This window comes from Mustela nigripes, chromosome 16 (assembly GCF_022355385.1).
Source record: "Mustela nigripes isolate SB6536 chromosome 16, MUSNIG.SB6536, whole genome shotgun sequence".
Classification (NCBI taxonomy): domain Eukaryota; kingdom Metazoa; phylum Chordata; class Mammalia; order Carnivora; family Mustelidae; genus Mustela; species Mustela nigripes.
In genome coordinates this window covers 22,604,787-22,618,149 of record NC_081572.1, presented here as the reverse complement: position 1 = coordinate 22,618,149, position 13,363 = coordinate 22,604,787, and the positions used below count along the sequence as shown (strand labels likewise).

The 13,363-nt window shown below is 57.4% G+C and overlaps 1 protein-coding gene across 18 annotated transcripts in view; it reads right to left on the bottom strand.

Annotated features, from left to right (window-relative positions):
* Positions 1–13,363, bottom strand: part of SRCIN1 (SRC kinase signaling inhibitor 1) — a 65,890-nt gene extending 52,527 nt beyond the window's left edge. For 6 of the 18 annotated variants that reach the window (XM_059380355.1, XM_059380363.1, XM_059380356.1 and 3 more), the window contains exons 1-2: positions 12,006–12,234; positions 3,494–3,556 (exon numbers count right to left, since the gene is read on the bottom strand). In XM_059380355.1, coding sequence (XP_059236338.1) covers positions 3,494–3,556; positions 12,006–12,129 — 187 coding nt within the window. In that variant the 5' untranslated portion in view covers positions 12,130–12,234. Of the gene's footprint in view, positions 1–3,493; positions 3,557–12,005; positions 12,235–13,186 lie in introns of those variants that run through there. The other 12 variants (XR_009400443.1, XM_059380370.1, XM_059380365.1 and 9 more) reach the window with 9 other exon arrangements.

The window sequence follows — 13,363 nt, the reverse complement described above, 5'->3', positions numbered from 1 at the left end:
ACCAAACAGAGCAATGACAGCAAGCCAAAGCTCAACTTTTCCCTAGCCCTTTCACATAGCTGTGACCTTGACCGAGTCATTCTACCTCCCTGGCTGTCAGTTTCCGCAATGACCAAGTAGGGAAACAGTGCCTATCTTGGGAAGATGGGAAGAATCAAGCATGTAAAGTATCTAGCCCCGTGATTACGTATCCACTCAACAAACTACACACCCACTCTGTGGGTCACCATGATAAGTGAGTCATAGCTTGGCAAAGATCACCCTGGGGCCACATTGGGGCAGAGCTATTTTGTCTGGCTGATGGTATCCTGTTTTGTTTCTTTGAATTTTCCTGTTTTTAAGGAGCATAAGCACTGTCCCTCATAGGGGACAGTTCCCACTGTTCCAACTGCCCTCGGCTTTGTGCATTTCCTGCCCTTGAAGGCATTGCCTTTGCTGTCCCCCAGAGCAAAAGTGGACCTCGAGGTCCCATTGGATCCAGAACCAATGGCCGGAAGAGATTTGACAATGCCATGGGAATTCAGAGGGGACAAGCCTGGAGGTGGTCAGGAAGGGACACTTCAGGGAAGAGCAGAAATGGAGAGGATCAAGGGGGGTGTCCTGGAAGAGGAGTCACAGAAGCAAAGGTTCACCAAGGAGACAGACCAGGTGCGTTGGGAGCTGCTGGAGACATAACACATCTAATGAGGTCCTTCCTGATGTTGGATCTCGAGGCTCCAGACATGTCCCCCTCCTCCAGAACGGTTTATTTAGGTGGGCCTCACCGGCGAAGCCACAATACAAGACCAGCTCACAACCAAGTAGCATCTGCTGTCACAACCAAGTGACTGAGTCACTTTCCTGCCCTCATGGTCTTTTCCCCACATGGAGAGGAACTCCGCCCCAGCCAAAAGGAGGTCTGGAAATGGGAACGCCCTAACCTCCAGTCCCCCTCATACACCTTCCCCAACTCCAGGGTCCGGAGTCCCTGGGGTGCCCCAGGGGTGGAACCAGGAATGGGGTTGAGGAAGGGAGGCGTCGATGAACCTCAGAGTCAGTTCTCAGTAGCATAGACTCTGGAGGGACCGTGCGCGCAGGACTGCAGAGAGAAGCAGAGGGGAACCGCTCCACGTACAGTGTGAGAGACTGAGACTAGACCTAAGAGGCTAGAGAGCTTTAGGCAGAAGAAGTATTAGGGCTGAGGATACCATAATGGATTATCTATGTGACCTTGGGCATGTTATTTAACCTCTCTGGTCTGTCTCCTCCCCCATAAAACAGAGACCTTAGCATTGAGGACACAGGCCAGTGGGTCATAAGGATAAAATGAACAGAGCTTAAGCCAGCACATGGTTCATGTATTAATAAGTAAACATTCAGTAAATATTGGTCATTAGTATTTTCATTATTACAGGGGATGATTTTACCCCAAATTCAGCAAGGACTGAATGAACCCCCCCAACCCCGCCTGGCCCTCACTCCCTTGCTGAATCGGAGTCCATAAAGGGAACCGGGAAGTCTCTTGTAACTGGAACCAGAGTCAATGGGGGCGCTGACCACACTGTCAGCCCCCACCCCTAATAATCCTTCACAACACGTTTCCAAAATCCAACCACATCTTAATCTGTTCTGGGAGGGTAGGCAGGACAGGGCTGCTTCCCCTCTCTACAGATGTCAGAAGTCTTGGAAGGTACTGAGCTCCCTGCCTCTGGGAGTATTCCAGAAAAGGGTGGGCAAGAGAGGAGAGCATTCAGGCCCTCCTCTTGGTTCCCTGACGCCCGCCCCCCCCCAGCCCACCGGGGTGGCTGAACCCCGGCCCCTCTGCTATGGGTGCAGGGAAGGGGGTTGGTGGCCCCTGTGACCAGGACTGGGGTGGGGGGCAGCGTTGGGCAGACAGGAAGGGCTGCAGTTTCAAGTGCTGCTGCCTCCTGTCAGCAGCCACAGTGGGGGAGGGAGGGGAGCAGCCTTGTTGCTCTTTTAGGAAAACGGTAATTTTAATTAAGAGGCAGACAAACGAGCGCTCTGCAGATTGTCTCAGAGCAAAGTTATTAAAAAGCCATCAAGGCGTCGGCAGCAGCCACAGTGGCAAGGAGGGCTGCCTCCCCCAGCTGCCCGCCCAGATTGGGGCTGAAGCATCCTTCAGAGAGATGGAGGACTGGAGGACGTTCAGTCTGCAGACAGCCAAGACCCAGATCCTGCAGCCCTGCTCCCCTAGTGGGGGGTGGGGGGAAGGGGGGCGGACAGAGCAGCAGCTGGACAATACTGAGGCTCAGGCTGCCCCAGGGGGCAAGAGGGCTCACACAGGAAGGGAACAAACAATGGGGCAATCCTTGCTGCAGGTGGGGCCTGAACTCATGACCCTGAGATCAAGAATCACATGCTCTCCTCACTGAGCCACCCAGGCGCCTGGCAACCCTGCCATTTTCCAGGCAAGAACACTGAGGCTGGAAGAGGACAAGTGGCTTGGTTCTGGCCCACAGAGCTAGGTAATGGCTTAAGTGAGGATTTGAACCCAGATCAGGCTGTCTCTCAAGTCCAGGGCCCCAGACTGCTGATCCTGGGCAGCGAAGTAGGGTGTTGGCTCCCCAGGGCCTCCGAAGAGTCCTCAGCACAGGTCCCAAAACGCTGCCCAAGTCCCCAGGGACTTGAGGCCTCGATCACTGCTTACTCAGTGGGGGCACACTATGTGAGTGGTACCATTAGGTCAAGAAACACTTTACAGGGACATGAAGTAGAGAGCAGTTGCCGACCAGGGAGCAGGGGCAGACGGGGCGTCAGGGAACATGGAGTCACAGTCCTGGAGTAGGAGCAGGCACTTTACAGTCAGCTGCCCAAGCCACGGCCCGGGCTCCACAGCTGGTGAATTCCGCCAACTCCTTACCCTCTATCTGCTCAGCACTTAAGCAATGGAAGAACTCTTATCTGTCTTGGTCACTGTTGGACTCAGACCTTAGCCCAGGGCCTGGCACAAAGAAGGTATTCAATAAATCTTTATTGAATGAATGAACAAACGGACAAATGAATGAATGAACGATTGAATCATTGAATAAATGAAATAAGATCACAGGTTTGCAAGTGCCTATAAACTAAACAGAGCTGTATTGAGGTGGGATGTGGTCCCATGTCCCATCCCCCACCCTCTAGCCTCCATTGGAACATGGGTTTCCCTCCGTAAGAAGGGCCCCCTGCTCCTGAGGCCCTCTCCCCAGGCCCCCAGGCCCCCAGGACCCTCCTCCTCCCCTAGCTTCCCAGCCCAAGGAGGCTTTGTGGCCAGCACGCTTATGTACATGCACACACACACTAACTCACATGCACACATAGACACGTTCTCCGCCAGGCAAGTTGCCCTCCCCGGAGTCAAGTCTCTGCTGTCCCCTCCCCTGGCAAAGGCCTGGGCCCACCAGGGAGAGCCCCCCTCCCCCATTTCTGGCCATCTAGGTTGGCAAGAGACAGTTGGCTAAGGAGCAGTGTGAGGCAGGGCGGTGGGGGCAGGCCTCCCTCCTGGCTTACTAACCTGGAGACTTTAAACAGAGGGAACAGAGTCCTGGAGCCTTCCCTCCCGCTGCACGCTGGAGCCCTGGGTGAGGGACAGGAAAGGAGGAAAGTCGTGAATGAATGCCCAGAGCCAGAGGAGAGGAGGTGGAGAGAGCAAGGGGCCCAGGGTGGGGCTCCCAAAGTGGGATGGCTCCCAGGCAGGGGCCTTGGGCCATGGGGCTGGAGGGGGGCAGGGACAAGGCAAGGTGGAGCCTTAACAGCCATCCCTTTGGAGGTCGCTGGGGGGCTGGGGGGGGGGGGAGGGGGGGGAAGGGCCGGGGTGTTGGAAGAGCAGGGGCTGAAGGGGCAGAGACACTGGTGGGAGACAGACAGGAGGACAGACAGCAGGACGACACAGAAAACATGGGGTCCCTAGAATGAGGTCCCCAGGACAGACAGTCAACAAGCCAGGCCCTATTTCCTCCCAGAAACAGAGACAGGCCCTTTCCTGGAGCGCCCACATAAGATCCCAAAGCATAGCACCTTCGAGGGCCCACCTATGTTGCCCACCCAAGGTCACCCCATCTTGGAAGGCTGGTAGGGTCAGAGTCAGAGGGGCCTGCCATCACCGCTCTGCTGACAGCCTTCTCCCAGCCCGAGACCCCCATCTGCTCCATTCACCCCCTAACGCTAAGGAAGCTCCCTCTTCCTGCTGCAACGAGGAAACGTATTTCACACGAAACCAGCACTCACACACTCACACTGTGCAGGACAATGGCACCTGTGCCCCTAATTGCTTGAAGGTCTATACCTCACTCCTGCCTCCATCCGCCCCCCACCCCCACGTTCAGAGTACAGGGCACAGCCCCCTTTCAGCCTTCATCAGGGCTGCAGGCCTCCCACCCCGCAGGGAAGTCCTTCTAACTGTAGCCTTTCCCCCTCCTGCTGCCTTATGGTGTATTGCCTTCCATCCTGGGGCTGGTGGCATAAATCTCCTTCCTGCCCGGAGGGAGACACCGTGGCTGGGACCCTCTCGGGCACAGCCTGCCCGAGGCTAGCTCAGACCCATCCACACCCACATCACGTCTGGCTGCAAGAGTTCTCAGCGCCCCCTGCCAATCTCATGGTTCCAATTTTCCCACCGATTACACAAGACGCAGGCATCCCAGGGAGAAGCAGCTGTTGTACCCAGATGTGGGGACATTGACTGAAGGAAGAAACCAAGAATTCTCACTAACGGATCTAGCCCCAGAGGGTTTCCTGGACCAGGCAGTGCAGGTTGGAGTGGGGTGCGGAAGGGGCAGATGGACAGGGGCACGGAGTCCAGAGAAGTGACAACTCAGGGGGCCGACCTTCCTTCCCCGCACCTGCCTTCAGTGGCAGCTCCAGGGACCCAGCCCCAGATAAACTGAGGTGAGGATCTGGATTTCAAAAAACACTAAAGAGGTTTTCTCATGTATGCCCCTTCCTCCGGGAAGACAAAAACGACTTCGCCCTTTCAGTAATTCCTTGGATCAGTCATTCCTTGGACGTGAGGAGGACAAAGACAAAGCAATGACTATTTGTTAAAGGTTTCCAGTGAGCTAGGAACTCTACCTAAATTACCGCATTTCATCCTGGTACCCACCCTGCAAGAAAAACACTGTCATGGGCCCCAATTTACGGAGGAGGAAAATGAGCTTCAGAGGCGAAATGACTTGCCCCAAACCACAAACCTCTGTCTGACTCCAGAACCCGAGCTCTTGACCCCTGAGCTAAGCTCCCTCCCCTCTAACCTCCTAAGGCCTTGGCCGTCTCCCCTCTTCCCAGCCTGGGCTCCAGGATATATCATTTCTGAAGGACAATAAGTGAAAGAGAAGGCTTGGTTTCTGTCTCCTTCTACCTCATCCTTGGGGTGGGAGGCAGAAGAGGCTAGGTCTGGGCTGCGGATGGACCAGGGACCTGGGGAGAGGATGAACTGTTGGGTTCCGGAGAAGCCCAGACCCGGATCTCCTGAGCTTCATCTTTAAGTGAAGTCTGGCCCCTGGGGCAGGGGTAGGAGGTGGGAGGACTGCTTTCCTGCTCTCCCACCTCTTCCAGGAAGCCACTCACAGTCCCCTTCTAGTCCCCTTCTCCTTTTAACTTCCAGAAATCCCTGAGTACCCAGGCCAGGGAGAGTGTTAAAAGTCAGGGGACCAGCAAAGTGAAAATCCAAGTCAGTCCTAAAAGCCCTCACTCTTCCTCAGAGCCTTCTCTCTTAGAAAGCAGCTGGAACACAAATTGGGACGCATCAGGCCAGCTGAGCCCCCACCCCCCACTTTACCATCCCTCGGTGGGGGTGGACTGGGCAGGGAGCAGCCCAAGAGAGCAGGCAGAAGGGCTGAGTGTTTCTCTGAAAGGGCTTCAGTGAGCCGTGGAATGCCTTCCCAATGAGATGGAATCCTTAATTCTTCCCCAATGAGGCAGATGCCGGTGCCTAGGGTGACACCGCGGATGCCCGCTGTGTCTGCAATTATCACTCACCCTGGGGGTGTGGGGAGGCAGCAGGACACCCTCCCACAACCACCTCCTAGGCTCGGCAGAATCATCTCCAGCTAGGCCTCTCCAGAGCAGCCTCTGGAGTTGGGCTGCTCTGCGGGGTCTCTGGGTCTGAGGGTTCCCTGCAGGGTCCTGGGTCTGGGGTCTCCAGCAAGCTCTACGGCTGGGGTGGAAAAGAAGCCAATGTGCTGGGATGGGGAAGTCTGCGGAGGCGAGGAAGGCAGGCTTGGGAAAAACCCAGCTCCTTTCCAGTCTTGACAGAACTCCATGCCGGGACATGCAGTCAACTGGGCCAGGTGGTGGAGGCTACCGGGAACCAGAAAAAGGTTGTCGGGGAGAGGAGCCAACCTCGGGCAGTGCCTCTGAGGAGGAAAATAAGGACTGGATTATAGTCCCTGAATGGAATGGAATGTAGAAAAGCCAGTTCTGCCTGGATAGAAAACGTTGAGTTTACGATTCAGACAGCTGAATCCTCTGGCCACTCCCTTATCCAGCCTCCAGGCTGAGAGGGTAGACTTTGGGCAAAATGTGTCTTTGCAGCACAGAGGACTGTTTGTAGTGTGTGTGTGTGTGTGTGTGTCTGTGTCTGTGTGTCTGTGTGTGTGTCTGTGTGTGTGTGCGTGCCTGCCCTCACACGCATGTGCCAATATTCTCTTGGGCCAGTTCTCCATTTTTCCAGGTTTAGCTGGAAATTGGAAATATTCTTCCCACCCTCTTCGTGGCAAGGCATGTTTTATCTCAGGAGAGAGGAAGAAGGTAGAGCTTGTGACAGCTGGAAGAGACCTTAGAGATTCTCCAGTTCCACCCTCTTTTTTCATACCAAGCACACTGAAGACCAGAGCAGGCAACTAATTTGCCCAAGGTCACACAGCAGTAGGGAAGGCAAGCCACCTGATCCTGGTCCCATGCTCGCTCTTCCCACTGCACTTCACCTCTTTGCTCTGGGGAATTGAAGAGTGACTACCTGGTCCCCTTTTCCTCCCCAGCAGGACTGGACCCCTCTCTCTCATGCACCCCTGTACCCTGTACTCAGCCAGCCATAACAGCTACAAGAGTTAAAGTGCATCTACCAAGTGCCTCAGGATGGCCCAAAGGTCATCGCAAAGGTCATGCCCACAGGTCCCCTGCCCTTAGGTACAGCACCAGCTTACTCATGTTCACATATACCTGTCATTGAGGTCAAAGACCACCAGAGCTCCCCACCTTGGAGTGTCCCCTCCCCCCACACACACCCCGGGAGGCTTTCTTTCCTATCTAACCTCTATTCCTCCTACTACAGCGTGGGCCTGTTTCCTTTCAAGCTGTCCTGGGCAAAGATAGGGGGGAGGGGAGAAGAATATTTTCTCCCCCCACCCCAAGCCCTTCTGTCTGCCCACCCGCAACAGAGCGGATGAGGGCAGGGCGTCCTCGGGTGGCTGGGCCCTGAGCCCAGTGCGTGCATGAGGCACGAGGAGCACACTGGGGGAGCAGCAGCCTGAGTGTGGGAGAAGCAGCTCTTCTGGGAATTGTCCCTGCAGTTTCTCATCCCCTGCAAAATCCTAAGTCTCAAGGTTAGAGGAGGGTCTTTTCTGGTTTCGGAGACTTCTGTTCTCTCTGCCACACCAGTTACTGGGTGTTTACTATGTATCAAGCCTTGTGCTGGACATTTTCTTCTATGATTACATTTAATCCTCAAAGCAATCCTATGGTCACAAACAAATCTGCCCCCTGGGACAGTCCCTTCCTAAGACTAAATCTAACCTTGATCCCTCTTGCTCCATTTCTGCTGGCCCGGTCCTCCTCGGTAGCAGAGGCCATCTCCGCTTCTGTCTTCAGAAACTCTTGCCATGACTCAGTGGCCCCACATTATCTTCTCCAGGATGCCAACCTTTACCCAGGCCTTGCCCCATGTGATGGGCATTATAGGGGCCAAAGCAACAGAAGCAGGACTGGGGGCTTGGATCCCTGACACTGGCCCGTGCCAGACAGAGCTCTGGTCAGGAGATAGGAGAGGAGGCTCTGGGGGCAGTACCCCCCGGAGGTGGGGACAGAACCGGAGGCAGCAGATTCTCTCTCCCTCATGATGTCTGTGACCCTTGTAGGGAGCATGGGGCTTCACCTTCAGTGTGGCAACTAAGCAGGGCCCAGAGATGCAAAGAGCTAGCTAGCCTTCTCTGTGACCAGCTCTCAGGTCCAAATTGCAACCTACAAGCCCAGGGGACTGTGCAGAAGTGGGTAGGGCTGCAAGACAGACCCTGATCTGCCCTGGGCTGTGGGGGGTGGGGAGCTGACACCGGAGGAGGGACTCTTACACCTGGCTGAGCATCTTGGCATCTAGAGGGTGCTTAGGTCCTGGGAATGGAGGAGGGAAACCCCCAAGCCAGCCTCAGCCGGGTTTCATACACTCCATGGTAGCCACAGGCAACTTCAGTAAATTCACACAGCACTTGGCTTCCCTATTTGAACCTTCTGTAGCAGGGGTGATGAGGGTAAGGATCCCCTCCATTGAGGCTACCCCCTATCCTGCCTCCAGCATATCTGGAACCCAGGGGCCAGACCCACCTCCTCAGGAAATGCTCAGGCCTCAGCTTCCACCCCCCTAGGAGATTCCAGCAGTGAAAGCATGGGCCAATGGGCAAGGGAAGTCGGAATGGTGGGTGGGACTCTGGTCCTTGTGGGTGGCACCTTCCCCCTTCAAGCAGGCACCATTAATATATGCAAAGCATATGCAAATCACCCAGAAGAGAGACACAACATCCACGGAATGTCAGAAGAGACCTTGGAGATGATCCAGCCCACACCCCCTCATTTCACAGGTGAGGAAAGAGGCCCACTTCAGGCAGGGACTTGTTCAAGGTCACTCGGACATTTGGGTGCTGAGGAAGAGTGGGAATGAGCTCCCTTTACTCAGAGTCTAATGCTCTTTCCACGAGAGTCCTGTCTTTTATATGGGAGGTCGACAAGATGGCAAGAGGGCACAGGGCTTGGATGGGGCTCCAGGAAGGCCTCCCAGAGCCCAGGGGTGAGGGGTGGGGCTAGGAGCCTTCCCTTCCCACCTCTGAGCTTGGAAACTGCTGGAGTATGAGGGGAAGAGCGTGGACAGGGCAACAGTGATGCCTGTGACTGTGGGTGACCAGAGGGGCGGAGGGACCAAGGCCAGAGGCGCTGGTTTCCGGCAGCCAAGCAGCAGAAGGCGGCAGGAGAACTGGAGTGTCTGAAGCCCAATGTCAGGGCAAGGTGCCCGCTGTGATGTGGGGAGGGGGATGGTTTCCTTGCTACACACACACACACTCCTCCAAGGGCTCAGCAGCCCCCTTCCGCTTGGACTCTGATATCTATGGCACCTGACAGACCATAATAGTCAACCCGGCCCCATCCCTTCAGTGGCTGCGACTGCCCTCCACCCCCCCAACTTGGCTTCTCCCACCTTCCAGACAGTCCTAGAAAGCAGGACCAATGCTGGGGGGAGGAAGACAGACAGATGGGAGGAGAGCAGACAGAGTGAGCAAAGGGGAGACAAGGTTGGGGGAGAGAGACAGAACGAAGTGCAGGGCCGGAGAAACCAAGGGGCAGAGAGTGGGGAGGCCGGAGGAAGAAGTGGGGGAGACACAGGGGCAGGGTGGGGGGAGATGAGAAGGGGAGGGGGAAAGTGGGAGCAGCAGAGCAGAGAGAGAGGACTGCAGGCCTCTGGGACTGAAGCAAAGCCGGAGCCTGGGTATCGGGCATAGGAGCCCCACCGAGGCCTCGGGACTGTCTGGCAGGAGTTGGGGACCAAGCCCCTTTCCCTCTGCCCACCTCCCCAGCAATTCCTGGGCTGCCAGGCAATCATCCTCCTCTGCCTCCCTCCCTCTGCCTCTCTCCCTTGGGGCAGCAGCCAAATCCAAAGCCTTCATCTCTGCTTTTCAGAGCTGGGAATGAAAGAAGGGGAAGCGAGTGCAGCCCTCAAACCCGCTGACGGCCAGATTTTTATTATCTTTGCTCGAATGGGCCCTAGGAAGCCAACAAGGGATTCTTCAAAGAGCATCTGAGTGCCTCATTGAAGCCCGCACCTGCACCAGCCCACCCACGACAGGCAGTCAGAGTTTAGGGGGCACAAGCTGTCCCCCACCTCCCACCAAGCCCAGAGACCAGACTCAAGGCTGCCAGGAACCTCACCCTCAGCTCTCTGTGCCTAGGCAGGGGCCACTGGCTCAGGCAACCAGGCTCCAAGGCCACACCCAGGCCTGCTGGGCCTCTGAGGCAGTCTCTGTCCCTCTCTGGGCCTTGAGGACACAAGCAAAAGAAGAAACTGGATCTCCTTGCCAGGGCTAGAGGAGATAAGTGCTCAGGATTCCTCGAAAGAGAAGCTTTTATGGCAAGCCCTAGGTCTTTCCCCTGAACTCTCCACCTGCACCCCCCAGACCAGCCCCCTCTGCTGCCTCCTGACTCCCCCTTGCAGGACCCCACCCAACCACAGCTTCCCCTCCATTCCAGAGCCCCAGGCCCACCATTCAGTATGATCCTGAACCCCAAATCCCCCTCCCTCCATCCAGACCTTCAGCCCCAGCTCCCTTCTTTCCCTAAGACCTGACCTGGAGTGGGGGTGGGGCTCAAACAGACCCGGTACTTTAAAGAGCCCAGCCCCCTCCCTTCTAAGCCAAGGTTGGCACTGTGCAGACAGAAACCATGCCACCCCCACCCCCCAGGTCTGACCACACTGTTGAGATCGATGCCCGCAGCCAAAGAAGGAATCAATGGTTCTAATTAAACCCTTTTTCCAGGGTGGGTCCCTGGGAAGAGAGAGAGAAAGAGAGAGCGTCTGAGGCTCTGTATCCCAGCACACAACGCTGTACCCAGTACATCTTTAAGAAACCTGGAGCTCAGCAGGAATCAGGCCACAAAGACCCCAGACATCCCCCCCCCACCCACCTCCTGCCACATTAGACAAGGAGCAAACAGAAGGCCTGGGGTGGGGGCAGGTGTCCTGATGGCTCATTCCCAGGGATCCTTCCCCTAAGAGAGTTCCCCCAGTTCCCCCTCTCCACTCAGCCCCTGAGGACCATAGTTGCTTCTTCCAGATCCCCAGAGCACAGGGGGGACCCACATCTCCATCCCAGCCCTGAGGGTCATCATAGAGAATCGGCCATCATGGTAAGGGCGGAAAGGAATGGGGCGGCTGGTGGGGGGGGGGGGCACTGGACAAAGACCCTCTTGTCCCCAAGGCACGGTGGCAAGAAGCCAGGGCAAAGCCTTTGCACTCGCTGCCAATGGTGCCTGGGTGCCAGGCAATCTGGGTGGAGGGTGGGAGGGATCTTATTCTTGCGACCCCCTCCCTTTACACCCCAAGCCTTCACCCCCAAGCCTTCCTTCTACACGAGGCCACCAGCTAAGTCTCTGCCCCAACAACTCTTGGCTCGCCTGGAGCCCTCCTTCCGGTGTGAATACCAGGCCCTGACACTTGCTCACAGTGGCCCCAACACCAGCCAGAACTAGCAAAAGCCTTCCTGCAGAAACCCAAACTGTCCCCCACATACACACACACACACATACACACACACAACCGCACGAGACACCACCGCGACAGCTGCCACCAAGAATGACAGAGCTTCACATTTTCATAGTGACAGTTTCCATCAAATGCAGCATCAATTCTTGAAAACCAGCAAGAAGGATAGGGAAGGGAATGAGAGAAACTGAGGCATGAAGTTAGACAGCAAAGCAGTTGGCTCAAGGTCACCCAGACCAAGATACCCATAGTTGGGAAGAAGGTATCCAACCTCCAGCCCCACAAAGTGCTCAAATCCCACACCAAGGAACGTTTGGACCTACAAGTCCCAAGTCTGGTCAGCTATACACCCCCACCATGTCCTCATCTGTTTCCCCTTCCCCCAAAACAACAGTAGCTCCGACATATCCTGAGAAGTCTTCAGCCAGGAGCCCTCCGCCAGCGCCACCGAGGGGGAGGAAAACACTTCCCTTAAAGTTGGGGGCTTCAGGACCTCCTGCTTCCATAGTATTTGGAGAGAGGGAAAAACATCCCGGGACCTCCTCCTGGCAAAATCCTTGCTCCTGCTCACCTGGCTCCCCTCGGCCCCCGGGGTCCCTCGATCCAGCCTCCTCCCTAGGAGATCGGGCGCTGCCCTCAGCGGTCCTCTCCCACCAGGCCAGGGCAAAGCGCCGGAGGCACTGCCAGGGCTGCATGGGGAGGGGTGGGGCGGGGGGGCTAGCACTAGCAGCCGCACACGCCCCGCTGGGCCCTGCCAGCCGAGCTGCGGAGGCACCCGGCCGGCCCCCTCTGCTTCCACCAGCATCCTGCTGCCCCCACCGACAGGACTCGGAGCTGGCCCCGGAGCTTCTGACGTAGCAGGGGGGTGCGTGGGAGGGGAGGGGGGGCTATGGCGCGTCCCCTCCCCAGCCCCGCCCTCTGCCCCTCAGCCTCTGGCGGTCCCTACCTCCTCACTCACCCAGGATGCTCTCCCCAGCTGGGGGCGCCCTCCCCTGCCCTCTGGCCTCCGCAGGGGGAGGGCTTAAGATCAAATAGCCCCTCCCCCAGCCCCTCCCCCTTATGGCCCCTCCCTACCCGCCAGCTGAGCGGGGAGCTGGTCCCCTGTTTCTGCAACTGCTGCCTAGGCTCGAGGTCTCCAGGGCTAGGGCCTCGAGGTGAGGGGGGTGGGGGGGTGGAATACAGACTTGTATCCTGGCAACACAGCTAACCCCAGAATGCACTCATCCCCTTCCTTCCCTGGGGGGCTGGCGCAAAGCGCCTACCACCACCGTCCAAGCGCATTCACCCCATTCTGGGACCTGGGGGAAAGAGAGGCCTTTGAGGCTCCCCGCCACCCACTTCTCTAACCCCTTCGCCTCCCCACCCCCCATTCCCCGCATCCTCCTCTTCCACCACCACGGATGGACCACTCCCCTCCCCCACTCCTCTCACAATCCATCCCCCTTCTTCTCCCCACCCCTCCTTCCTCCAAACGTACCCCTTTAAATTTTCACCCCTCGGGCCCTCTCCCCCGGGCATCACGAGGCCCTCCCCGCTTGGTCTCCAGCCTCGCCAATTCCTGACCCCCTCTGGTCCCAGGACTCCTGTCGCTCGGGTCCTTCTTCCAAGCCAGCACGCCGCGGTCCCCTGCCCCCCCCCCCCCCGGCCACCTGCGCCCCGAGCATCCCTTGCCCCACCGGCCGCCGCCTCCCCGGTCCGGCCGCCGCCCCCGCCCCCGGCCGAGGGGAAAACACACAAAGAAAACAGAAATACCTTCCACTTAAGCATGGAGGCACATTAGGGAGGAGAGAGACAGGGACATGCCTTGGGACGGAGCGTTCCCCATCGGGCGGGGGCGCGGGGGGGCGGGGGCCCCGGGCCGGCCTGCCTGGCGCTCGCCCTCTCGCCGCCTCGCGGACTCCTTGCTCGGCCCCAGCCCCGGGGCGCGGT